Raw genomic sequence first — 27,346 nt, forward strand, 5'->3', positions numbered from 1 at the left:
CTGTATCTCATTTGTATTATGTAATATATCCACCTGCAGTAAACCAAACGAAGCATAAGAACTTAAATTAGAGAATATATCCAACTTTTTAATCATAGAATGTTTCCCACTAATCATTATATAACTACACGACGGTGTGATTCAAACCCAGTAATCACGGTAAATATAAATGTACAAGATTTAACACAGGTCAGATCTATGCAGTGGGATCAGATTACATGTGCGCACATTTAAAAACAAGGAAGAAATCAATTGAATCAATGTGACTTGAGTTTCTCGAGCTGATCTGCTGATTTCAATCCAGAAGTGTCACATTAGGAAAAGGACACGAGAGGAGGGAGGCAGTGCTGGAGAAAACCTCCCTGCCATCAGCAGCGTGTACACATATACATCTCCGTGTGTATGCGTGTGCATGTGTGTGTGTGTGCGCAGTCAGACCCTCGTGCACGCGCGCGGTTAGAGAGAGACCTCCCCGGTCCACAGTGGCTCAGTGTTTTGGAGAGTAACCTGTGGGTCGATGCACCGCAGCGAGGAGCATGAACACAAGGATCCTGCAGCTCAGAGGACCAGAGAGAGAGAAAGAGAGAGAGAAGGGGAGAGAGAGAGAGAGAGAGAGAGAGAGAGAGAGAGAGAGGAAGGTGCACACCAGCGAGCTGAACCCTCAGGGTGAGCACACACACTCACAAACACAAACAAACACAAACAAACCCCCACACACACACATACATATGAAGCATTTTGTCGACTCACGAGACGACTTGACTGCTTTCTTACACTGACAAATGAATACCAGACTTATATGCATGTTCTGGATTAGTGCTCTGGGTGCAACTTGTACTAACATTTAAAAACGATTTCTTCAGAATAATGTCATCTTCTGTTGGGGCTCAATGATTTGTTACTTCTTGCAATAAACTTGAAAACTCTTAGTGTGTTTCTCCCCATCTCTTAAAATGAATTCAAGGTATCTGAATAACCATCCACACTCTGGGGTCTTCTCTTCAGTTGCAGCTCTGTCATTTCATTGGTTTTTAATTAGTGTGTGCCTGCATGGCTGGATCTCAGTCATAACTCATCAGACATTCAGCCCTTGATCCTATTTCCAGAATGCTGACATGTCTGTTGTGGTTGTTTTCATGTTGTGGCAGTTGTAAAAGGAGGAGACAGCTTTGAAAAATCGTATTGCAGTGGTAAATGGAAATGTAATGCTGAGTGTGTTCAGGGGCAGATGCAACGCAGTCCAAAAGCAAGTTATCACACAAGTAAGTCTCAATACCTGTGTGTTCTTATAATGCTGAATGTCTGCAACACAGGGATCTTTAATTTGTGGCTTGAGGCAACCTTTTTACGTTATAAAATGATTAAATCTAAATTAAATCATTATCACAGTTGAGTATTTATGACAGAAATTGCAGGGTTATTGGAATGTGTGGCATGAGATTGTGTATATATGAACAAGCCTTGTGTTGTAGGCTTTTTTGTCGAGAATATTTGATGTTTTCTGAAAGAGACGTTGTCCAGCTGCTGTTACCTGAACGCAACACTCACTCACCACACACACAGTATTTATCTGCAGTATAGACACGCTATAAGTTGTCTTGTTTAAGTGGACAAATCAGGCTCCAGATCAGTTTACTGTCGTGCAGGAGGAAGGCATGAAGGTCTGTGAGGGCTAGCAGGACAGAGCCACTCTTGTTGTTTTTCTAATTGATGCGATCCAGCAGTCAAAATTCCCACCCGTGTGCCTTTCCTGGAGGGATCTGCAGCCGACTGTGGCATGTTGTGACTGCTTCGCTGAAGTCATGAGGCCTCTCTGACTGAGATTATATATATTTATATATGGATATCCCTGAGCGAGGAGGGTTATCTGTTCCTGATTTGAATGTCATCCTCTTAAGTCAACTTTTGGAAATAACAGAAGTGGAAGAGGCAGCAAGTTCAGCAGAACAAGCCAGAGCGCTGGTGCTGTTTATGGGCTGAAGTTGAAGAGGTCAGGCTACAGTGTGGTGATAGGAACCGAGTATGTTTAATAACAGCTGGTTGTTTCTTTTAAGACTCTTCCCTGGGAAAAATGTGGGGGAATCCCAGCAGGATGTTCTTAATGGAGAATAATACTTTCCAACTATAGATTCAAGTTTACATAAAGAAAAATGTTCAAGTCCCTATACTTGAGTCAGATGAGCAGAAAAAAATATGACGGTTATGTAAAATATATATTAAAACAATGAATTCAAATGCTTTATGATGAAAAATGTTCCATTTCCAGCTGCTTCAGGACAATTGTTCAGCTTGAGAAGTCGAAGAAATTTCCCAACCCACAAAGGAGTCATTTATCTGAAAAAATTCAAAACATGGATACACATGTTTTTCATTAGACAGTGACTCTTTAAAATATGCAGTGTATTAAAAACTGCGAGTTAGAACAGATAAAATACATCAACATCTTCATTGGGCTAGTAAACAAGATGATTTTGCAATGCACCCCATCGACACACATGTCAAACACCATTGTTTTTATTCACACACAACACCAATGTGGGTCTCTTATGAATGGGTCTTGTACTTGGAGACATGTGTGTCAGCCTGCACCACAGCGGACATGGGAATGTTGCACCTGTGTGCGACTGCTGAGCTCCAGAGATTAGTGTTTGTACACAACCAGGAGCTCTTGTCTTCAGGAAAAAAGCACAACCTTGGTCGGACATCAATGTCCTGACGTCCAGCGTTGCACCGCGGTGTGATTTGGTAGCAGCCAACTCCGGTGGGACCTTGAAATGTTTCACTGCCTTAAAGGTCAGATTCCTTGCATTGTGTTACACTGCCTCGGTATTCAGAGGAAATTTTCAGACATCTCACTGTGAACTAATTGTTCGTGGCAGCTTCGCTTCCTTGTTTGAATAAGCTCCCCTTGTCATTTGCATCAAATGTTGCTATTTGCCTACCATGGTGGTGTAAGATGTTCCTGCTTGTGTCCAGGTTGCAGATAACGTTGTTTCAATGCAACCACTATATATAGCTAGCATACGGGATGACTGTAGCCGAATATAACACCATCAGTCATATCATCCATCTGTCATCTTGTAGTCTTTAATGAAAGTAAAAACAGGACAGTATAAGGACTGTATGGACTCCAGCCTTACATCCCATTGCAACTTATATAACAAGAAAAGGTCCTATTGAAACGACAAAACTAATGATTTAAACTTTTAATAACTTCCGCAGTGTTCCTACAAAGTTAAGGATCATAAACCCACAGTGATGTTCTGAACTAAAAGAATTAAGGATCTTATCCATCAATAACTATAAAAGCACCACATGTACAGAAAATCTGATTTTGACCATTTTAGGTTATTTTCTTGTCCTTCATTTTCAAAATAAAGTCCCCTAAAAACATGTGAATGCAAGTCTTGAGTAAAAATAGTCCTGAGTCCTTATGATGCAAACCCTTGACTGTGTCACTCCTCTCTGCACCACCAGTCTGAACATATCAGTGTGTAGAGAAACAGTAATCACAGCACTGACGTTTCTAAACTGTGACTGTTGCTACCGAGCAGTTGATGTGTGTTGCTGCTTTGCTCAGGTCTTACATCTGGTGCCCACTTGTTTTTTCAGTCGCTCCCTGGTCTCAGATTAATGGAGTGACACTGGACTGAGATGAGAAAGGATTTCACATTAAAGCTCATACAGGGCAACACTTGGCGTGCTGTAGCTTGATATAGGAAAAGACTGTGAGGAACGTCTCATTTACTCAATGACTTCATTTTACAGGCAGTAAGTAGCTGTTAAATGTTGCTCTTAATATTAATATCAGTCTCTGCACCAGCTCCATAACCTAAGGCCTGCTGCAGTGTTGAATGAATTAGACTTTTATGATAGTCTGTCTCCTATAGGAAGCGGGGTAATCTGAAGGAGCTCTTTGTTTGTGTGCGGCGTTTGTTGAATGAGAGTCCCGATGGCTTCCATCAAAGCTTTCCCTTGTCTCTGTGCTGTCAGGGTCCATGAAAAAACCTTATATCATCAGCTGGACTGTAAACCACACCGTGATTTGGCCGAGAGAACAAATGCACTCACAACTCTCTTCACTTATATTCATGTGATCCTCCTCTGCTGCTGTTGAGAATAAAGGGCCTGAATGTCAGCTGTTATTGAAGAATATTGTCATGTTGATTCATTTAGATCATTAATTATAGTAGAGAGTAGGAATACTAGTGTGAATTAAGAAAAAGCAGAGCTACATTACCTCAAAGTATCAAATGCTAACTAATTGTGCAGTAATGTCAGTGTTGTTTGATTCAGCTTTTCCATCATACATCATAATAGTTTATTGTTTTTACAGATGCATCACTGTTTATGCTGTTGGTAGTTTAATTTGTAACACTGCATCATATTTTATGAGCAGGTTATAGGTTTTGTACGATCTGAGTCTGCAAAGTAACAAGTGTGTGTAGCTGTCGGGTTAATGTAGTGAAGTTAAAAGTACAATGTGTACTCCAGAAATATATTGGAGTAGGGTACTGGAAGAGCGCAAACCTCTGCCAAGGCTAATGCCCCATCACGCCATCATCATTTTCCCTGGCCTAGTAACATCTATGCTGATGCTTACACCTCTGCAGAAAAAGTCACAAGTGTTTCCTTTATGTATATATATCAAGATTATTCATATAGACCCTGCAGTTCGGAGCAGGGGTCTGGAAAACGCGCCTATGAGAAGAGATAAAAGGAAGGAAAAAGAAAAAAAATCCCGGATCCTGGGTTCTTCCTTGCGTCATGCCCCACCCATCTGCGTAGGGCGGTTGCAGTAGGTGTTTGCATAATCCTGCTGACGAAGAAACGCACAAACAAAGGCCTCCCTGCCAGAGGTAGTCTGGGAAAGTTAGACAAATTATATACATTATCTATGTGTACACAACTACACTCTGTGTTTAAATGTTTGTTTAGACAGCAAGTTGATACTTACACATTACAACATTTATTTCTGGCTGTACTTGAGAAATCATTGAATGGGTGACTCTAAATCACAATGATACTGAGTTGAATTACAGAAAAAAAGAGGAGAAAAAAAACACGACATAGAGACGTACTGATAAACAATTCAATAAAATAAAAATGTACACAAATAAAAGACATTCACTGTACCTTGTTCAATATTGACATTTACATGATGTGATAATTGAAGGTTTACAGTGTGCCACTGTCTAAGACTCTGTGTCTTCCTCTTCTTCCTCAGGCTGTCTGTAGGGAACCATGTGCAGCTCCCTGAGCCCCAAACATCCCATCGGCCCCGGCCTCACGGACATGCAGCAGTACCACCAGTGGCTGGCCAGTCGACATGAAGCCAGCCTGCTGCCCATGAAGGAGGACCTGGCCCTGTGGCTCAGTAATATCCTCGGTAAGTGACGCTCACTGTAGCACATAGAGATCAAGAGATGTTAATATGTTTCTGAGGATGAGTCAGTAACATGTGGTAGTTTATGGGTCATCTTTCTAGACATAATAAAATTCTTACTATTTAGCCAAGAGCTTGTTGAAATGTTAACTGTTGGTACACGTTACAGTTACACACAGTCAGTAAGAGTTTAAGAAATCAAATACTACTAATTCATATTTAGCAATATTTTTGCATTAATATCTCTCATAGCAGCAACATTTTAAGGAATTTAACTTTGCAGGCGTTGTTGCTAATTTATTCCGAACCCCGTCTTATATATAACTTGACATGAAAAATCCTGCACATTTCCTTATCTTCAACAGTAATTGAACTGGTATTGCTGATGCAAACACCTCTGCAGGGACCTGGAATCAATCTGAACCTCATTACAAACTATTTTAAAGCACCAGAATGTGTGAATCCATGTTCACACACTCTCCCATGGATTTGCCTTAATTGAATAATGGGGATCATTAGAGTGGAGAATGGGCAGAGGAGGGAGCATCAGCAGAAGATTTGTGTAAGGCTGTTTTTGTGTAATAAATCAGCCTGTGTAGTGCATTTATTAAAAAGTGGAGTCACACAACAATTGCATGACACAGTCTGCGGATGTGATCTGAATCTGGTGACTCCTGTTCAACTCTTGGGCAGGTATGAAGACGGTTAAGTTTTAGGACAATACTATTGCCTGTCCTTAACCGGCCTGCTTGGAAAGGGCTCTTTGCTTGGTCTCTGGTAATGCTGGTTGTTGTTTTCTTTCTGAAACTTTAAAAGTGACCTGCAGGGATTGAGCTGACTGCTTGATTCTGACGCTTTGCCACCGCTGCTGCACAAAGAGCTGTTCACCTGTTTATTCAAAGTTCAGAGTAGCTTGACTCAGTCTGCAGGACCCCGAACTGGAGATTCAGTTGTCATTGCCGTTGTTGTGAACGCGCTGTTGTGATCGACCACGTCAGTGAGTCACAGCCACCGCTGCTACAGAGCGCAGGTCGCCTTTTTATTCAAAGTTGATAAAGATGAACTGTATCGTGTGTCCAAATTGCACCAAACTTGACACCGCACTTCCTTGGACCTTTAAAAATGGACATGCCAAGTGTGAAACCGTTCTGATAAACAGTTCTCAAGATATTTGAGTCACATACAGACAGATTTCTAAAATTTGTTGATAGAAAATTCAATTGAAAATGTCTGTGAATAGAAAAATCCCTTTGACAAATCACAACTTTAAGGCATCCACCCTGTGACGGGAGAAATGCATTGCTTCATTTAAAGGGATAGTTCACTGAAAAATGAAAATTCACTCATTATCTACTCACCACTATGCCGATGGAGGGGTGGGTGAAGTGTTTGAGTCCACAAAACTCTTTTGGAGTCTCAGGGGTAAAAAGTGACCCAGTCTTCAGACGTAATGAAACAACAGAAACAAAACATAACATGCCTCCATACTGCTCGTGTGGTGTCATCCAAGTGTCCGCAAGCCTTGTGGACACTTGGATGACACCACAGGAGCAGTATGGAGGCATGTTATGTTTTTTTAGGTCTGAAGAAGGGGTCCCGTTTACTTCAATTGTATTGGATTTGGCTGCAACACTGTTTACCCCTGAAACTCAAAAAGTGTGTTGTGGGCTCAAACACTAATAATGAGTGAATTTTCATTTTTCAGTGAACTATCCCTTTAAGGACTTAACAAAAAGGCTCTAAGGCAAAAATGGTATATAGAACCATTTCTCTAAAGCAGCACAGACCCACTAGTATCCACTGGAATCCTTCCAGCAGACTATTACGATGTAAGAATTAAACGATTTCGCACTGTTTTTCCAAGAGAAGATTTATTTTAAGATTTATCAAAAACTGTTTAGACTTTATGAGGAGTGGTACTCTACTCCCTCATTTATTAGTTTTTTCTCTTTTCTTTTTGTGCCTGTGTTTCAAATTGCTCACCTCGTAACTGGGAGTTATTGGACATTCTGCAGACTGTGTGTACGCTCCAGCGGACATTTGTCAAACTGACTCAAAGCCAATTAAGGCCCTGAGACGGACTCCTGTCTATTTGCGAACAACTTAACACAACTTCATTATCTTCCCTGTTATCTCTGGCAGTCGAGTGTGTGTTTGCACTGGAACCAGATGAGCTGGAAACCTGTGGTCTGCTGTGGTGAGGGATCAAGGGTGTGGAGGCTTCAGAAAGGAGAAGCAGTGAACACAACCAGTTTGTTGGTTTAGGCCACATGCTGTATTCTCAGTGATTCTGAGCGGGAAGCGTTGATATGCAGATGAGGGTTTACAGTTTCAGATGGGAGGAGCGTCCTGGTGTAAGGATGAGTCTGCTGATTGAGTGGGAGGTGGAAGCCTGAATATACTGATGAGTCATTGTTGTTAAGCAGCAGGGTTGGAGAGACTCAGCGATTCATAGGAGTGAGTATATAAATTTAAATATTTCCCTGAGAGCCCTCTGGAATATATTTCCCTCAAACAGAAAAGCGAGGGAGAGTATGAGCGTATAAGACGAGAGCTCACTGAGTATTTCTCAAGATTTCAATCTCTCTCTCTTTTTTTTTTTTTCTGGGCTCATTTACAACATTTGGAACTCATTATATGTCGAACCCCCCAGACCCCTCCTCCTATAAGAAACAGAAAAGGGATGAAAAAAAAAAAAGTCTCTCCGGTTTCTTTCCACAGACACCCCCCTGCCACCACCTCCTATTTCACAGTGATCTAACTAAGGAAGAATGGTCCTCTGGAAGTCAGTCAACTGGACACCACATGTTGATCACCAATCTATCTGTGCAACTGTGCAGTATAATGATGCATTACTAAGTACGAGCAGACGCTAACTTTTCATATGTAGGTATGACTGCCACCTCATGGTGTTTTCCCAGAAAATCCCCCCTGGATTCCCCCAAATCGTATTATAAAAGTTGAACACTTGGTCTCTGAAGAGCTGCCCGAACCCAGCAGCGTTAGCCAAGCTCAATCAGCGGTTTGAGAGAGTCAACAACATTGAGTCAGGTTCAGCTTCAATCGGGAAACAGGCTGGAGATTAGATTTTATTTCCTTATACAGTATATATTTTTCACATGAGCACTTTTATGATGAATTCATGGTGCTGGGCTCTGCTTTCTTTATGTGTTTCCCTGGTCAGGTCTGGAAATCACCGCCGAGAGCTTCATGGATCGCTTAGACAATGGCTTCCTGTTGTGCCAGCTGGCTGGGACACTGCAGGAGAAGTTCAGGCAAAGTAACGGAGACCTGCCTGCCCTTGGCAACACAAAGGTAGAGAGAAACCTGAGGATTATAGTAGTCTGGCATGATAACAGACACAGGGAAATGTGAAAAGTGATGTGTTGAAGACAAATCTGGGCTGAAAGTGTTCGGAGACTTTCAGCTTGAAAGATTTGACAGAAAATTGTTTAAGAGGAGGGAGACATCAGTCAGACGGAATTGAAATGTTCAATCAGACTGCCACTTTATCATCAAGAAATCTCCTTCTTATTATAAATGTGTAACTAAGTAACACAGTTTCTGTGAATGCTGTTAACTCAAATCCCTACATCGAATCCTTTTTTTATGTTGTGGTATAAAATATATTGGTACCAGACAGCTTGAAGGCAGCAGCACTGAAGTTTAATTGACGATCACTGAGACTCTATCAGTAGGTTTCCCTTAATAAGAGCAATAAAAGCTCCTGTACACTCGTCCCAAAGAAATGTCAGTATCATAACCTCTTGATGATAATTAAAAAGGGTCTTCTGCATTTGTTTTCCACCCTCTGTGTTACGTTGGTTTCGTCAGCTCAGCAGCAGCCGTGATTCCCCACTTTGCTTGGACCTCCACAATTTTATAAAGCAGTGCTCAAAGGTGGGATGGGGGATGGGGGATGGGGGCCCGCAGCCTTCAGCGGGGCAAAAAAAGAAAAAAGTGAGCCTGGCAAGGACACATTAACTGATGGGGCCCCACATCCCCTGTGAGATTTGGCAGAACCACGTTGAACGTTGATTTCTTTTGAGGCTTGAGTGAGGGTTTATTGAATTGGGAAGATTAAAGGATAACTTTGCAAGTGGTTATCTGTCATTTAACCTGAGCAATCAGTGAAAATGTGTGTTTTACTGGGTCAGTGCTCAAGAAAACAAATAATAAGGGCGCAAATCTTTAGATTGTATCAGTTTCAGAGCTACTGCGAGACAACTTTGAGGTCGACAGTATCCTGGAGGAATTATGTTCAAATGTTGTTATATTTATTTTCATGTCTTGGATGCATGCTGTTGAGAGCATTTGGACAAACATGAATTTTGTAAAAATGTTCACAGAGTGAAATGTTGCTTTATGAGAATTAAGAAATAAAAAGAAAATGTTTTAAAGGTAGGGTTGGTAAGTGGTTTCTGAGACACTTTTAATCTTATTTGTTGGAATTCTCTTCACGTCCCAATAGCCATCAATAAATAAAGTTGTCTTTAAAAAAGCCAGTGTCTGGGGCCCTCGCAGGACAGTAATAAACACGACCAATCATTTCATTTGGAAAAGTTGGCTACTAGCAGTTGTCAGGCTGAGCACAAGGACTGAGGGGAGGAGGTGGGGTGTTTTGGTTGCTTATTTTCAATGTGTAGCCGGCTCTAGCTCTTCCAGGATTACCAACCTGAGCTTTAACCTCTGTTAATGTGACAAAGTCATTATCTTGTAAACATGAACATTTGTTGGATTGTTTTAGCATCTGCTGTTGGTAGATGGAGTAGTCAAAAATGTTACTGAAGTAAAAGTACAAATAAATGGACAAAAATCTACTCCAGTAAAAGTACCAAATGATCTTTTCTTGAGTAAAAGTAAGTACTTGTTTTTAAATATTCCTAAAATATTTGAAGTAAAAGTACTTGCTGAGTGTAGCCTAGTCCCTAATGCAATGATCTATTACATCATTATGGCTTTCTCTGTGGTAACGTCTGCTGCAGAAGGCGGGATCTAATGCTACCTTCCTGCTCTGATTGGATCAGTGGATCGATTCCCCTCTTGTTACTTCTTACTTTGTAAAATATATCAAAACATTACGAAGATGTAACTCAATGTTTTTAATGGAGTAGAAAGTACAGATATTTGCCAATATATGTAGTGGTTTAAGTGAAAAGTACCTGAAAATAAATCTATTTGGGTGAAGTATAGATCCATGATAAATGTACTAGAGTACAGTAACAAAGTGAGTTTGTACACACTGAGCTGGTGTCTGATGATGGGATGCTCAGCGGGATGGATGAGGTCGTGTTTCTTTTCAAATGGAGGAAAAGAAGCCAAAGACTCCTTCTTTTCTGTTCTATGAGAGCTGTTGATGTTTGCACAGAGGCATGACTGCGCTGATGACATCGGGTCTCCTGATCTCAGTGTGAGTGCAGCAGCACAGATGTGAGGAAATACTTGAGGTCAATGACCGTGGGACGTCAGAGGAGCTACTGAAATAGAGGAGCCTATTGATCCCGGTGGCCAATAGAGAGCAGAAGGAGGCCTGAGACACAACTCAGGTTTTAAAATCAAACAAAAGCTACATTATGATGTTTTATTGCGTGTGTGATTTATTGCCCTTTGTTCTTGTTGTAGCATATAATGCCTGATATGCTGTAACCCATTTTATGTCAAGATTTATGATTCAAGACAAAAAGCTGTTCCTTTATCAGCTCATCTCGGCCCTCGCTGGCTGTAGTTGTCGACTGTCACACCACTTTAAAGAACACTTCCATGTGCGCTCAAGTCCCATTCGAAGTTGATGTGGTGTGTGCAGTGGGACTAAGGGATCGCAGCAGAGAGAAACAATATATCACACTTTGTAGATGTCGTCTCTCACACATCTTCCCACGTGTTTACATCAATCAATATCAACTGCAGATGAATCAAGCTGTCATATGTCTGCCATGTGCCAACTTCAATACAACCCTCTCATCAGCTGTTATGATTTATTACCACACTGTTAACATTTAAAGCATCATTGCACTTTTTCACTTTCAGGCAGAGAGTTGGATGAGAAGAATGACACCAATCCCAACCTATTGCTTCAGCTAGTGGCTGATTATCGCACTTGGCAGGTCTATTGTTAGTGTGCCAGGGCAGTGCAGTCTACAATTTTGTGCGATTTGGACATGGGAGATATTCAATATTGATAAAAATTGATTTAACAGATGTCCAGAGCTCTGTATCCGTCAGTGGGGGGTCGGGCAGTGTGTCAGTCTGTGGACCAAGTTGAACATGTCTTCTTCCACGTCCTCGGATAAACTACAGCAGTGGTCGGCAACTGGATCAAACCGCGGGTCTAAATCGCTGCCAGATCATTTGAATGATTTGATTCTTTTTATTTCACTGTATCAAACTGACACAGACGTTCAGGGCTGTCACGAGTGCTAAATTTCCATCAGGACAACAACATTCATAGAATGGCTTCCTATACAACGTTCACTTTGTTGCTGCAATGCTTTATGTTGAGCTAAATTACTGAGGTTGTGGTTTGGGAAGTTGTGAACTTGGGTCTGAAAATTAACAGACCTCTGAAATAGTCGACAAAAAATGAAAGATTTTGATTTTATGAAAAATATTGACATCAAATCTTCACTGGAGATAAACCAGGTAGGATGAACACAAAGTAATCTAGCTTCACTCTGCACATAGACTGTTTATAAAAAACCCTCCTGCACACAAACAATAAAAAGTGATAGTATACTGTAGAACTTTTTGAGGAGAACTCACTAATTCTAACTAACAATTCTGAAGTAGGTCCTCAGCATAAACAAAGAGAACAGTCCAGGCAGTTTTAGAATGGGTCCTGTACTAGTGGTTATAAAATCTACCTATATGTTCCAAAGCTATTTTTATAGGGTGTATGTACAGCTGTAGAGGTGTTGAGAATTTGGTATTGATCATCAATAAGGTTTTAAAATCTTCCTCCTCTTCCTTGTTCTTATTCCTAGTCCCCGTCCTTTTAGACATGGTGTCGTCCAAAGGTTCGAGAACCTCCTTGTGCCATTATCAGACATGTAGAGTTGTAGATAATTCAATGAGGCACCACAGAAATGATAACATGTCATTATGATTGTTAGAGATTATTTCTCCTGGAAGGCAAAGTATAATTCAACTACAGAAAGGATCCCAGAAAAAAAAAAAGAAGTCAAAAGTCGAGCCTGGAAAAGAAAAGAAAAATACCCTGAAAAGCCTTCATATTTCCAGCATGAGCTCATTGCACCTTTCTCATAGCACAGACGCACATATCCTGTATAAAACCACAGGAAGGAGCATAAATCTCTGCAAGCAGACCGTGTGGGGGCAGAAACCCATAAGCTTGTCATTTGATCCCAAATCACAGAAGGCCTGGTAAAGTAGCCGGGGGTTTTCTAAACCGCCATCTCCCATATTGATCTATATGAAAAATGCTCCTTGATCCTGATGTGAAACCAGAGCCTCAGCAGATGGAGAAGAAATCAGTGTAGATAAAGAGTTTGTGGATCAGTGTTATGATGGGAAACGTACGGACCTTTGTCAAACACAAAGTTGGAGGATACTCTCCATCCCATAGGTTCATTTTTGAGGGTTATTAATCTACTAACCTTTATCTCTGCCACAGAGTATCCCCTCTCGGAGGATACCATGCCGGCAGAGTGCGCCCTCTGGCTCTTTCTTTGCACGGGACAACACAGCTAACTTCCTGGCCTGGTGTCGTGAGGTTGGAGTTGGTGAAACGTGTCTGTTTGAGTCAGAGGATTTAGGTGAGTCTGCTTTTCTTTCTGCCATAAACATCAAAACACCAGAAAATCAGTGTGTAGGACAAACAGCATCCGTAAACAGACTTTAACTGTCCGTCTTTGGCCGTCACTGGCACTGCCAGGCCATCGGACTCAGATTTCTCCTGGATTGTGCAGGTGCAGTATCAAATGGGTTGAACTGTTTCCCTCTCCTCCCTGTTGTGACTCAGAGGACTCACATCTCCAGGCCCTGCCTCGGCTCCTTCTGTTAATTTGACTCACAAGGACAGCGGTCTGCTGGGAGCTCGACCTGGTGATGAGGACAAGCGGGTCTTGAAAATTGCGACCATGCACAAAATGTCTGGAGCAAAACAAAGGGAGCGCACACAGAGGGAAGGGTGTGAGTTAGTGGGGAAAGTAGGCCAACGCTATGCAAATATTTTCCTCATCTCATGGGCCTTGTTGCTCTCTTCCTCATTCATGCTCTGGGTTTGTTATCTATGTCTCTCTCTATTGCAAGGATTTCTCAAATTGCTGAAATGTGTTTGCAGTTATGTCTGGACTGAAAAATCCCCTGTACAGTATGTGACCCTGCCCGCAACTGAAATACCTAAAATATTCAATTCCTGACTAATGCCTGGTCGACCATCTCTTAGCAATTTAAACTATGTAAATCATCTTCGAAGGCCAAATTACACTCAGCAAGCTCCCAACACTGGTCCTGCAAATGCAAGGGACGTGTAATTCTTATATAAAATGTTGTGAAAACACTTTAGAGAACAGCAACAGCTGACATCATCCCTCTTTCTTTTTCTCTCTCTCTCTCTTTCTTCCCAATCTTTCTTTCTCTGGATGGATTTATCAGTTCAGCAGTAGATGTAACAACACCAGGTTTGCTACCATGCATGGTGTGGTGTCTCACATGTGTCATACATCCTGTGTCCACTTTCACTGTGTGGTCAAATAGTCAGTGACGTGTCGATATGCACCTCAAGTCCGTGTGTACAACCCAAGATTGATCGATGCAAATATGATTTGGGATTAACAGGATTACAGAGGAGAGGAACATTTGAATGCATGAAGTTTATGAGCTTACGTCTTTGTCTTTTCCATCACACCCACTCCCATTCTCATGTATCGCCTTGTGACAGATATCATACAATGTCTTTATAATGATTCAAACCTAATGCTGAAACTCTATCTCTTGTTGCAGTTCTTCACAGGCAGCCACGGGAGGTGTGCCTCTGTCTTTTACAGTTGGGGCGGATATCATCACGGTATTTGTCTTTCTTTATTTCAGTTTATCCATGAATCCCTCATACTTTGTTAGATTATTATCCCCACACCAAGGAGATCATGTTTTCACCCCTGTCAGTTTATTTCATGAAACTTGGTGGAAAGCTGCAGTATGGATCAGGGGAGAATCCATTCAATTTTGGTGCGGATCCGAATTAGGGGCGAATCCAGGAATTCCTTTTTTTCACTTTCTATCACATTGCAGCATTTTTTGACATTTCCTTGATTTCTCAGATAATAATTAATGGATCTTGATGAAAAAATCAGGCATGTTTAGGGGACTGATATTTATGAGTGTGTGGATTTAGTGAAACTTGATTGAATTTGAGGAGAAATTTAAATTGATTTCCAAATTGAAATCAGATCAAGGGAATTTAAATGTGGTTTCATAAGGGGCCTTGACAGAGGTATGCGCTCCACTGAATGCAATCCTGGTTAAAATGTTGTATTATACCAAATTTATGGATGCTTCTTGTCTCCATGGTGTAGGTACAATGTGGAGCCTCCAGGCCTCATAAAGCTGGAGAGAGAGATTGAGCAAGAAGAGAAAGCGCCTCTACCTCCTCCATCACCTTCATCTCCAGCTCAGCCCCTCCCTCCATCTCCTGCCTCCTCTCCTTCCCCTTCTCCCTCCCCATCCCCGACTCCTCCCAAAGTGACGTCCATCAAGAAAAGCACAGGGAAGCTGTTGGACGATGCTGTAAGTCACCTCTTGTTTTTTTTTGTTTTTAATCTCAGAGGGGAAACATCTGTGACGAGTTTGTCTTTGTGTGTGTTACAGGTAAGAAGTATCGCTGATGACCCCCCCTGCAGGTGTCCGAATAAATTCTGTGTAGAAAGACAGTCGCAGGGTCGGTACCGTGTTGGGGAGAAGATGCTCTTCATCCGAGTGAGTATTTCATAACATCACTCTATAATATGACTTCAGGTTTCGATATATTCAGAACCAGGAAACAACTGGGTTCATGGACCATTTGGTTTAGTATTTAAAGGCATTTATCTCATAAAACTTACACCACAATGGAAAAAGATCAAATGTAATAAAAAACAAGATTATACACAGGGAAGAGTATCAACTGTATAATGCACTTGCAGTTTGAATGTAAAAGTGCCCATTCGGAAAAATGGTCCCTGTCCAAGTGTTATATTATCGATTAACCTGTAAGCAGCATGTTACTGTCTCGGAGACTTAAGTGGTAATAAATCTGTGTACTTTTTTGTTCGTTACTTTGTATAAAATCACATACAAATTAAATATAAAGAGACATCTGAAATATATAAACACACAAGGGAATTCTTACAATCAGAAAATATGTGCAGACAGAGAGAGCCAAACAGCCAAATGTCTGGAGTTTCCTCTCGTCATATATCTTCATCACTATAACTATAACAACACATTTCAGAAGAAAAATAACTGTGCTCATCTGTTGAAGTTCAGATCCAAGGTTTTAGAACTCAGCGGTGAGGAATTTCCTAACAAAGTTATTATAAAATCCCTCTGGTGATGAGTTTGCAGAGTTAGCGGGAGCTGGATTCCAGATTACGTGAGCCCCATTAGAAATGTTAAATTGGGCGTTTGAAGTTGCTACAGGCCGAAGCTGATGAATGTTCTGGTTTCAGTTGTGAATGGTGTCAAGTGTACTGAAAGAATTATCAGAGACAAAAGGAGGAGTGTTAGTGAAATAACAATAAATACAGTGAACAACATGAAGATTATTTACGGGGAAAACACAGTACACAGAGTACTCAGATTCTATATTTTTAAGTGGTGACTGAGTATATTTAGTAACTGAATATGTGCTCTTTTTGAGGTACTTGTACTCCAGTTTTATGCTAGTTGTGCTGTGCTCTCTTTCTTCTGACTGCTGTAGTTATGACTTGAAAGATATACAGAAGATATAGATATATTTGACATACAATTCTTTTTTATTAGCATTAAAAATATGTTACGACAATTGAAACAGTTGAAATAAGCTCCAGCAAAACAAAATGTAAATCTCCGTTATTGGTCAGTGCTCCAGTATTACTATACCCCTCATCATTAAGGGGGAGCTGGAGCCAAGCCAAACATTCAGAGACAAACAACCATTCACACTCATATTCATGGTCAGTGTAGAGTCTCTGATTGACTGAACCCCAGTCTGCAAGTCTTTGGACTGTGGGAGGAAGCCGGAGCACTCAGATAAACCACACACCGGCACACAGAAGAGTGGGGGAACATGCAAACTCTTTTACATTGACATACTTAATGAGTATTCTTTTTTAAGCCTCAGGTACTTTTTGCTGATAATACCACTGTCTCCTGTGGAGGACTTTAAATTCTCCACTTAAACATTATGTCACATTCTAACTGCTCTTTAAATGACTCTGGATAATGTTTCCACCAGTGCACTTAATGTTGTGTTTGTTAGGTTATAGACCAACTATGCACCACCTTAGTGCTGCTTCACAAATGTATACAGCGCAACTGCAAATGCAGTATAAGTGCACTCAAATGATCACCAAAAAAAGTGCCAGTATCTATCCTGCAAATAGATTTTAGAGCACAACACAGGGACTATGGAAATCTTCAGTTTGAGTTTATATATTTGTTAATCTCATTTCATCCATTCTATTAGTTTTCAAATCAGCTTAGGGCCGACAACAATGAGATCTCACACTGCAGCGCCAACTCCTCTCCATTCACACAGCATATGGCAGTAAGTTGACACTTGGGGCCGGCTCTGCAATGAATCATCCATTGTGTCTGGAGAGCCGCGTCTTTGCTGTGAGGTCTCATTTACTGGTAATGGTATTCTGACAATGTCCATCTTCAGCCAAACATAATGTGGCCGACTGGCCATAAAAGGAAAGTAGAAGCCACACATTTCCATATGATGCGATGACCAAGTTATTACTTGGGAAATATCTTTTGCCAAGTCATAATCCGCCCAACACTGGCTGCTGCAATCACATCTTATAATCACACTGAATCTACCAGCCCAGGAAACGTTACCCGACTTTGGAGTGGAGGGATAGAGAAAGAGAGATGAATGGCGGCTAACACAGATTAGTGATGTAGCATCGGCCCCCTTGGGATCCTGGTTACTTGGCAACCCACAACCAGTTTTCGCACCTCAAAGAATGTGAATTGATTCATGCTGATGGCATGTTTAGGATGTGCCAGCGTGCAAAACAGAGTTTACTCTTGGATGTCCTCTGCTGTCAGCACTTTATATTACAACTACTAATGTTAAACCTCAACCAAATCAAATTTCTACTAGTGTAAGGTGTGGATGAATAAAGCTGCTTTAAAATATTTGTGAGAAAAACAAGAATCTAATTCATAACATTATTATTTGTACTCATGTGGGTTTTAGTAATTGCATGCTTTAGTGTTCATTGTGTTGCTGAGCAACCAAGGACAAGTGGTGAGAAGCTCACAGTGCAGGCTGTCATACGTCTGCTTTAAAGGGATTTAAACCCTCATTTCAGACCAGAAAACACAACACAACCCCCTGACATGAACTTTAAACCAAATAAATTCTGTGTAGAGAGACAGGCACAGGGTCGATACTGTGTTTAGGGAGAAGATGCTCTTTATCAGGCTGAATATTTTATAACATCACTGTGTAATATGGCTTCATGTTTACATGTATTCAGGATCAGCTGTTAGGAAATTTTGCGCAATAATGGGAGAGTATTTACATCCTTTACCTTATAAAACATAATGAAACATAATGGAAGCATGTGCAAGTTAATATAAAAACTGATTTGTGAATTTTACACAATGAAAGTATTAAAGGTATAATGTACTTGCAGTTCCAATGTAAAAGTTGTCATGTGAAATTATTGATTAACACACAGGCAGAGAGACTGAGAAAACAGAGAAAATAAATTATATAGAGACATCAAAAATTATAACACAATTCATACAATCAGAAATATGCACAGGCAGAGCCAAAAGTCTGGAGTGTCCTCATATCATATATATTAATCACAACTACATATTTCAGGAGAAAAATATCTGTGTTCATCTGTGCAATGAGACATTTCCAAACATCGTTATAAAAACCCCTCCGGTGATGAGTTTACACAGTTACTGGGAACTGAATTCCAGATCATGTGAAACGTAATATAAAACACAGACACAACCTTTAACTTCCCTCCCGAGAAAACAAAAAGAGAGACGAGAGCAACAGAGGACAGCTTCCTATAGCACAGACAGACGTGCAATAGATGTCACAGACTTACATAAGAGTTACATGTGTATCACCACGTGTGCATCAGTCACAGTATGTGAGATACATCATTTGATCAAGCCGAAAGCGAGAGTTAGACCTCTGTCCCTCTGCCTCTGAGTGTGAACTCTTCACTGAGAAGATCCTCTAATTAAAATTCCTCAGATAGTTTTACCCCCACCCTCCAGTAACTGTTTCCACTGAACCGGCATGAATACACAAAGACCAGTCACTGGCGAGGACAACAGCGGCATGCAGCACATGTGAGACTCTACCTCACAATAATCTGTACAGCCTGAGAGGCTGACCTTCTCAGCTCCGGGAATAAATGAGATGGTTGTAGCTCCAACAAGGGGCGAGAGTATCCTTGCAGTGTTTGAGAGAAGTGCTGTCGCAGCTCAGCCCCTGGGCCCCTGCCTCTGCTCTGGGTTACTGAGGAGAGGAAAGGCCCTGGTTAGGGTCTTGTCCCAAAAGCAGTGTGATAGAAACCACTCGGCACCGTTACACAGGTCCATTAAAACCACAGTCACAAAGCCTGAAGGCCTGGCGCTGGTGATTGGAAGCAGTGCCCCGCCACTGCCCTCTAGATTGATTCTTTTTAGTGGCTTATAAATGCTGCATGTTACGGAGCTGCAGGGCAGGAAGGCTCATATCTGGCCAGACTGAGGTGACGGACTCACGAGGTAGTTTACCCTTTTTATCAAATGATTTAGTCTGGTATTTGTCTGAATCATGATCCTCCTGATTGTGCTGTGAAGGACAAATATAACGAATTGGAGACCTTTATAATGACCTGCTTACTCTGGCGTTCAGTAAACAAGCTTGTGTTAGTAGAGGTGTAATGATGTCTTAATGAGGAAGGGGCGATAGGGCTCCATAGTGAGGCAGACATGTTTTATGTGTGCAGCCTCTGGGGAATGCAAGAGTCTGAGCGTCCAATATACCAGAGTCTTTCATTTCTTCTTCTCTTTATTATAATGGCTGACGTTGCCATGGTAGCCAACCTTGAGAATGTGCCCTGGTGCGGCAGGTGTCATCATCTTGAAGCAAACGTTGCAGATTTAATGATGGAAAAAATACTGCTTATAATTCTGTGGTTAAGCAGAGGATAATGTTTTCATGTTTGGATGGAATATATTTTGTAGCCATGGAAGTACCTCTGTCCCTGCACCACTGTGGTTCAGCTGAGATATCATTTAAATTTTAAATATCTCATATAACACTGTTTGGACAATCATGACATATTGTGGATGTCAATTTTAACTATTTCAATTTTATGATTAAAAACCTGCAAAACTAGCTATATTCAAAATTCAGCTGTATTTTTGATTAGTGCTATATATACAGATTTTAGCTGGTTAACCTTATGAACATTATACCTAGCACCTTAGTCATTTTTCCTTTGTAATTCCAGAAACCAAACAGTGACACGTTTCTTAGCAATCTTATGTTCCTCAGTAGCCTGTTCAACAAGGCATTAGGCTGGTAGGAGATTTTAGAACGCTTCCCTCCAGGGACACCATCCAGTCCGAGGCCTCATCAAAGCCGTGCTTAACTCCTCATTCAACTTCAACCCACTGTGTCAATCAGGGAAATAACATTAGTCCTGCAGAGGGGAGAGCTCAGCGCCCTGTTCAAAGCTCTCCTTTGACACACGGCGACATCAGAGGAGATGCCCTAATCCTGTTCCTCTCTGCAGATGCTGCACAACAAGCACGTGATGGTGCGTGTTGGCGGCGGCTGGGAGACCTTTGAGAGCTACCTGCTGAAGCACGACCCGTGCCGCATGCTCCAATTCTCCCGGGTGGAGGGCAAGATGTCTCCTGTCAGCAGCAAGTCCCCCAACATCAAGGACCTGACCCCCGACAGCTACCTGGTGGTGGCAGCACACTACCGCAGCAAAAAGTGAAGACACGAGACAGATAAAAGGGCCATTGATAAAAGAGCACAGAAGACAACTTCTCTCTGTTGTTTCCTCCACACTTTAATGGACATGGATGTCTAACAAATGTCTGGTTTTATAAAAGTTCAGGGGCTATAGACGTTCATGGAAAGCTCACTTGTGTAACAGTGATGCTTTGTTTTTTGTGTAAAAAAAAGACACATGGATGTTTGTGATCCCATAAAGGCTGCAGTCATACAAGGAGGTTTTATTTAATTTTACGTAACTGTAAAATTAAAGCTTTTAAAATGTTTTTTTAAATCGCTTCAACTGGGTACAAATGAAGCTGTACAAATTTTGTTGAGAGATGTTTATCAGTCTCTAATCGTGTTTTAAGCAATATACAGTAATCACTTTTTGTAGGTACGATTTTTGCAGATTTTAGTGCACATGCTCTTATTTGAATGCAGTCAATAAGGCCTGTGGTACCTGTCTGCGTTATATATATATATATATATATCGAAAACATACATTTTCTGAATAAAGCGGAGTATGTTGTGGGGGTTCCAGGGTCTTCAGGAAGCCAGTACTCCTGGGAGACCTGGACTGAATTCCAACACCAAGGCATTGTTTTTCATGTTTTTCATGTTTTTCTTTTTCCTTCTTTCTTTTTGACTTTGGCTTATATTGATGTCCTAAATGCATAACAGTACATTGAATATGTTAATGGTTCTAGACACTCAACTGAACTTGTATTGGCCGTGGCTCTTCCAGGCCAAAGTCATGTGATGGACCAAATATGTACGTGATAGTCTACTGTGTAGTATTTGTGTAGAGAAACTATCACATCTCTCCTTCAAACCAAACGTTGGGTTATAAAATGTAGTAGCTTTTACCCTCTCATGTCACGAGGCTATCTCAATGTCTCAATGCTTCAATTGTTTACATCCTTGATGACTATTCTATGCAATGCAATTTTATACAACTGTCATTTTATTATAGATAATCATTGTTAGAGTAGCTCCTGTTTTATATAATTTCTATAGTGAGAACATGGACAATCACCTGCACTAGTTGCAGTATGTAGTTTAACAGAACCGTGTTTTTTTATGATATAACATGTACCTTATTTGAGGCTCCACAGTTCTTTGGTTTGTTCTGCTATTGGCCTCTAGAGGCAGTGCAATCGCTGAAATCAGAGGAATCAGTTTCTGAGGTTAAGATTTTTGTGATAAGACTTAATTCTCGATTTGATCATATTCAATGTGTTCATTTGTCCAACTTCTTCTTTGAAAAGTAATGAGGGACTGTCAGAGAGGTCAGTGGCTGTGCAGTGTAACTCACAGACGTGTATGTGCAGTAAATAAGACCAGTTTCTGTTCTCAGATGTACAATTTCAATAAACTCTCCAAACTTGAATCTTTAAAAAATTGAAGTATCTTTTGATGATATTCAAAGCATGACTGGGTCAACTTTTTATCTTTCCTTCAGTACAAATTCAGCTCAGAAAAACAAACACCAGACGCACGATTCTGACTTGAAGAGCTCAGCGTTCTTCAGTCCCGTTTTATATACTTAACATGAAAGGACAGAAGACTCATAAATTATCCATCAAAGTCTAGATCAGCAAACCTAATCTCAATTGCAATATCAAAATCTTATCTGAACTTGGATCATCTTTCTCATCAACTTTAATTCCACACATGAAATTTACACAAGAGTAGCAGAAATGTGATTTATTGTAGCAAATACCATTGGCTTTCCTGTTCTACAAAAAGGAGAGAGCACCGGAAGCATTTAGGATCAAGTGAAGGCTGTAAGAAATGCACTCAAGTCAAAGCAAGTCATAGTTTAAAAAGAAAAAAAATCACAACATACACAATTCACTTATGCTTTCCTTCGGTTTCTTCATATTTCTGTTACTAGTTTCTCTCTCCACTTATTTGCTGTGTACCAAATATTGACAAACTGTGTGCAAATAGATGTCCAACCAAAGCTTCTGTTTGTCACATGGCAATATATAAAACACAATTGATATCTCATTCAAATCAAGCAGGCGACACGTCAAGAGTTTTGCATTCAATAATTCAACTGGAATTGTGCAGAGAAAACCAAAAAAAATTCCGTTGAAATTAGGCTCCATTAAAAAGGGGGGGGTTCACAAAGGCCAGTGCAAAATGCAATAGGTCGTGTGCACAAGTTCAATAAATCATTCCCTATTTTCCAGTGCTTACTTCCTTCATCACAAATGTAGCAACTATATGATGCTGCAGAGTATAGGCCTGGTTGTCGAACATATATTCTTCGTAAAATGTCAAAGGCATAACTCGCATTGCCTTCTGCATCAGGGGACTTCATTGTGAGATGTGCATCAGTCACGGAAACACTCCGCGCAAAGAGAATAACAGGTTCAGCCAATAGCAACAAGTTACAGCCCTGTTTGCACTAGCCTTTGTGTTACCGACACATAGAGCCTGAACAAGGTGAAATGACTGGTACGTGGATGCTCATTATTGTACAATAAAACAACAATAAGCACAGTTAAATTGCTATGTAAACATAAACTGTGTCCAACTTGTGAAATGAGTCCTTTGTATAACGGTACAGAAAAAGCAATTTGGCCATGAACAGATCAACGGTGAATACTGATCCTCGACTGTGAAAATAAAAGGAAAGGTGCGGCGATGAAGCTCATGTTATAAGAGTGTTGAAGACAGCTTGTTTCAATGTGTTCCCAGAGACACAACTTGACTTAAGAGTTATATTGTTTCGTGTTATCTAATATAAAATAGCCTGCTTTTGCTATTACTGTGTATCATCCTTGATTTGTCCAAAGGTCCACACTGGTTTGTGTAACTTGGCATCAAGGGGGCTGTCCTGATGTTATCTCTTCACTTCAGATCGTTTTGCATCCAGCAGCGGCAGCTGTTTGTCTCGTGACACCATCAAACGGGCAAATAACAGAACCAAAAAGTAGACGAATGGACAGCAGTTCAGACATCTTTCAAGTCATCTTGCAGTGATGCTCCACGTTGTTTTGGACTTCCGAGTCAAGACTTCAGATTCTGCCATCAGGGTGTTCATCCTACCTGCCACTGCAAGGGAAAACAAATGTGGAGATTACAGTCCGGTCATTAAGACGTTGAGCCTGCTGACACACACACACACACACACACACACACACACACACACACACACACACACACACACACACACACACACACACACACACACACACACACACACACACACACACACACACACACACACACACACACACACACACACACACACACACACAAAAAGTGCGGTTGTTGAACAAGTGGTTTTTGGGGTTGCTAGAAAATGTACAGTGAAGAACAGAGGAAGGTTCTAATTTTCATGTGCGACATCTTCAAGTACTGGTTCGACAGAGCTTATATCAGGGTCTCCTCCATCTTGGCTCACTGAGAAAACTGCAGCCAATGACCACCATGTGAGGACAACCACACATATTTGTTGCTGTTGGTTGAGATTTTGATATTGCAATTGAGATTAGGTTTGCTGATCTAGACTTTGATGGATAATTTATGAGTCTTCTGTCCTTTCATGTTAAGTATATAAAACGGGACTGAAGAACGCTGAGCACTTCAAGTCAGAATCGTGCGTCTGGTGTTTGTTTTTCTGAGCTGAATTTGTCAAAGTTCACCAAACAAGCCACACTGTGGATTTGCTTTGCCACAGGGAGCCAATGTTTTATTCGCCCCTTTGCTTGCACAGATTGGAGGTGAACAGGAGGCAAAGGTTCGTCAATGGTACATTTGCGTATGTGTAACCGTGCCCTAATATTTAGATAGAGCTTCCTGGGTTTAAGGAACAGATCCGTTTAAGATACCAGTAATTATTTCCAATATTTTCATATCAAAGTATGTTCTTGGCATCAGAAGTGTCTTTCAGATGCCAAGAAAGAGTCTTTTTTAAGTTGACATCAAATAAAACATCTGTTCTTCGATGCCCCATAGGAACGGCACTTATGACACTGTTGTTTTAAAAGTCACACAGCTCGAGGATGAACACAAAACGAACCTTCAAACCGCCGCCACCAGACGCATTCGTTGTCATCGCCTGGTTCTCACTTTCTTCCTGCTTTTTCCTTTTCCTCTCGACCGCTTCTGGGTTTTTAACACCACGGTATGCTGTCTGAAAAACAGAGCAGACAGTGACAGAAGTCTAAAAGGAAATAGCTGCGGTACAAACTTGTTGGCTTCTTGTTTGTGTTGTTAGGGTCGTATACAGGCAGTCTCAAAAACATGCATGTGGTGTCAAGGCATTTTTTCATACATTGTATTATCACAAGCTTTTCAGAAAGCACAAGGCAAATTCAATCACAACTAGCAAGGGGAGAGGCATTCAAGTGCCAAATAAGGCACTAAAGCTAAAGCCGTTTTCAATAGCGCAGTACTGCTAATGTGACGGTGAATTAGGGCTTGGGATTTGAATCTGTAGTAGTTCACAGTGTGAATTGTAAGGAGGCCAATTTGTGGAGGAAAGGAGTGAGTTAGAGCAGGAGGATGTGGCAGTTAAAGGATTCACCTGGACAAGAGGGGGATTTATTCTGATCCATGTCTACTTACCTCGTTACAACTTTGACATGGCTCTTACGGGTTTGAAAGAGGCTTTTCTGTACAATAAAAAATGACTCACCACACTGTCAAGTGCATCTACCTCAAATGTGGTGCATGTATGTGTTTAACAATAGGTTACTTCACTCAGTTAATGATTAGATACATCTAGCTGACACACTAATGCAGTCTGAAACAACAACCATGCAATAAATCCTTTCTCGGTGAGGACAATGTTCAGTCTTGGGCTGGGTGATACAACAAGAACAATGATTATCATCACTAGCAATGTAACAAAAGTTCAGTACATATTGACATAAGGCTTGTGAGTTGTACATGCACAGTGAGGAGGTATGATACACAATTTGTTTAAAAGTTCCACCACAGATTTGTAAAATGTTTTGCTGTTTATCAAGTGTTTGTCGTTCTCTGCTCCTAAAGAAGAGTGTAGAGGTTGTGTTTTCATCTGTTTGATTGTTGGTCTGTCAGTTGGCAGGATGACACAAAAACTGCGAGACCGATTACCACAAAACTTGGTATGAAGAATGCGATTTGGGTCAGGAGAGATCCCATTACATTTTGGAGTGGATCAATATCAGGGGGCAGATGCAAGTTGTTTACAACATTGTGAGATAGGGCATTTTTAAAAAAACATTTTCCTTGTTTACTCAAATAATTCATAGATCTCCAGGGCTTACATTTATGAGCATGAGCACTTGGTGCAAATAACAATGCAGGTCTTGTGAATTTAAATTCAGTTTCATTAGGGGACTGCTGGGCCTCGGCAGAAGTGTGCACCATTCTAGCTTCACGTTTATCGTGATAATTATTGATATTTTCGACTGATGTGAACGTTGTTATATTACATTACATTATAATGATATCTTTGGCCATATCGCCCAGCACTAGTTCAGTCTTTGGTGGCTCTGTATTGGAGGTATTTGGGGTTGTCATGACGCTGGAATGTGTCTTGCTGTTGAATTGTACAGTGTTATGCTTGGAGGCATTCCCAATGGAGTTCAGCCTGAGAGTTGGCAAACCATCTCTCTGGATAACACAATACAATCCAGCCACACGAGAAGCTGCAGCAGGAGTCATAAGCTATGTGAACGAGTGTTTATCTACTCACCTCTTTTTGTCTCTTCTCTGCGGCCTCGGCTAACTGTCGTCTCCTCGCATCCTGGTAATAAAAACAACAGACAACTTCAGCTGACACAGTCAAAGGGGGGGGAACCATGTTGGGCCTAAACTGGGGCAGACTCACCAGGGTCAGTGTTTACACAGGCGAGACCTCCTGAACATGCCCAAGTAAGGCCTTCAGTGGACTCACACGTCCATTAGCTTTATTAAAGAGCACCATGCTGGTTATAACAGCAGCAGGACGGTAACTCACCGGATCTGGGGTGACAACGACGTCGTCCGCCGCCCCGCCAAGGCACGGCAAGCACATCCCCATCCTGGCAGGTTATTCCAGGCAGCAACAGGAGGGAAATGAGTATATAATGAGAATGAGTTTAGCTTTTAGCTCACGCGGCTACCTGACTGCCCGCCGAGCCCGTGTCGCGCCGCCGGGCTCCCGGTTGAGGCAACAGAAGAAGCGGTCTCCACTCCCAGCAGCTGCGGTAGGTGTAGGCTCGCCTGGCATTACGCTATCATGAGCTAACGGTACCTAGCCTCCGTTAGCCGCGGTGGCGTTAGCAGCCTAGCTAGTTGGCGCTACTCTACAAGCCGCGGTCCTCAGGCCGCCCTCACAAACACGCTCTCCCACCGCGGTCGTCTCGGCATCGGGAGGATGTGACGGTCACGACGTCTGGGTCGAGTGGTTTCTGCCTCCGTGTGTGTTCTGGTCAGGGTTCAGCTGGATGACAACTCCGCCAGGGTGTGTTCAACAGCGTCCGCTTAATGAACACTGTTAACCATCTGTGGCGGAGACACGCGACTTACACAACTGTCAGCGTTTCTGAACACAAAGAGGCTAATGCTAATAGAGGCTAATGCTAATCCACACAGTTAGTGAATGTAAGGGTGAGTGTCATTAGCTTAACTGTGGTAGAATTAGTTTATAACAACAGGGTTCGGCTGGGTTTGGTGGTTTTGAACGTAGCTCAGTGTGGACATCATACTTCTGATAGTTTGCCGAACAGCGCCACCTTGCGACCCGTGACAAAACCAACACCATAATCACCAAGTTATTTTTATTATTATTATTATTA

At 41.4% G+C, this 27,346-nt stretch overlaps 2 protein-coding genes across 3 annotated transcripts; one reads left to right on the plus strand and one right to left on the minus strand.

The window, feature by feature from the left end:
- The first annotated feature begins 355 nt into the window (after positions 1–355).
- Positions 356–22,399, plus strand: LOC117762611 (growth arrest-specific protein 2). The gene is made up of 8 exons (XM_034587044.1): positions 356–666; positions 5,228–5,389; positions 8,571–8,701; positions 13,017–13,158; positions 14,348–14,411; positions 14,920–15,130; positions 15,212–15,319; positions 20,350–22,399. The coding sequence occupies exons 2-8, from the start codon at positions 5,245–5,247 to the stop codon at positions 20,557–20,559; spliced, it is 1,011 nt and encodes a 336-aa protein (XP_034442935.1). The 5' UTR covers positions 356–666; positions 5,228–5,244; the 3' UTR covers positions 20,560–22,399.
- Positions 22,254–27,272, minus strand: svip (small VCP interacting protein). Of its 2 annotated transcripts, XM_034587054.1 has the most exons (5): positions 26,527–27,272; positions 26,263–26,313; positions 25,146–25,192; positions 24,598–24,711; positions 23,607–23,627 (listed from the first exon to the last, which is right to left on the minus strand). In XM_034587054.1, the coding sequence occupies exons 1-4, from the start codon at positions 26,587–26,589 to the stop codon at positions 24,630–24,632; spliced, it is 243 nt and encodes an 80-aa protein (XP_034442945.1). In that variant the 5' UTR covers positions 26,590–27,272; the 3' UTR covers positions 23,607–23,627; positions 24,598–24,629. The 2 variants fall into 2 exon arrangements, with proteins under 2 accessions (XP_034442944.1, XP_034442945.1); XM_034587053.1 differs by lacking the exon at positions 25,146–25,192 and having other exon boundaries at positions 22,254–23,627; positions 26,527–27,185.
- Positions 27,273–27,346: the final 74 nt, after the last annotated feature.

Source organism: Hippoglossus hippoglossus, chromosome 6 (assembly GCF_009819705.1).
Source record: "Hippoglossus hippoglossus isolate fHipHip1 chromosome 6, fHipHip1.pri, whole genome shotgun sequence".
NCBI classification, from domain to species: domain Eukaryota; kingdom Metazoa; phylum Chordata; class Actinopteri; order Pleuronectiformes; family Pleuronectidae; genus Hippoglossus; species Hippoglossus hippoglossus.

Excerpts from the sequence above, each read along its gene's own strand:
- LOC117762611 (XM_034587044.1), top strand. The coding sequence starts at position 5,245 with ATGTGCAGCTCCCTGAGCCCCAAACATCCCATCGGCCCCGGCCTCACG. Across the intron at positions 14,412-14,919 it reads TTGGGGCGGATATCATCACG|GTACAATGTGGAGCCTCCAG; the intron begins GTATTTGTCTTT and ends TCCATGGTGTAG. Across the intron at positions 15,131-15,211 it reads GGAAGCTGTTGGACGATGCT|GTAAGAAGTATCGCTGATGA; the intron begins GTAAGTCACCTC and ends TGTGTGTTACAG.
- svip (XM_034587053.1), bottom strand. The coding sequence starts at position 26,589 with ATGGGGATGTGCTTGCCGTGCCTTGGCGGGGCGGCGGACGACGTCGTT. Across the intron at positions 26,314-26,526 it reads TCGTTGTCACCCCAGATCCG|GATGCGAGGAGACGACAGTT; the intron begins GTGAGTTACCGT and ends TTTTATTACCAG. Across the intron at positions 24,712-26,262 it reads CAGAGAAGAGACAAAAAGAG|ACAGCATACCGTGGTGTTAA; the intron begins GTGAGTAGATAA and ends TCTGTTTTTCAG.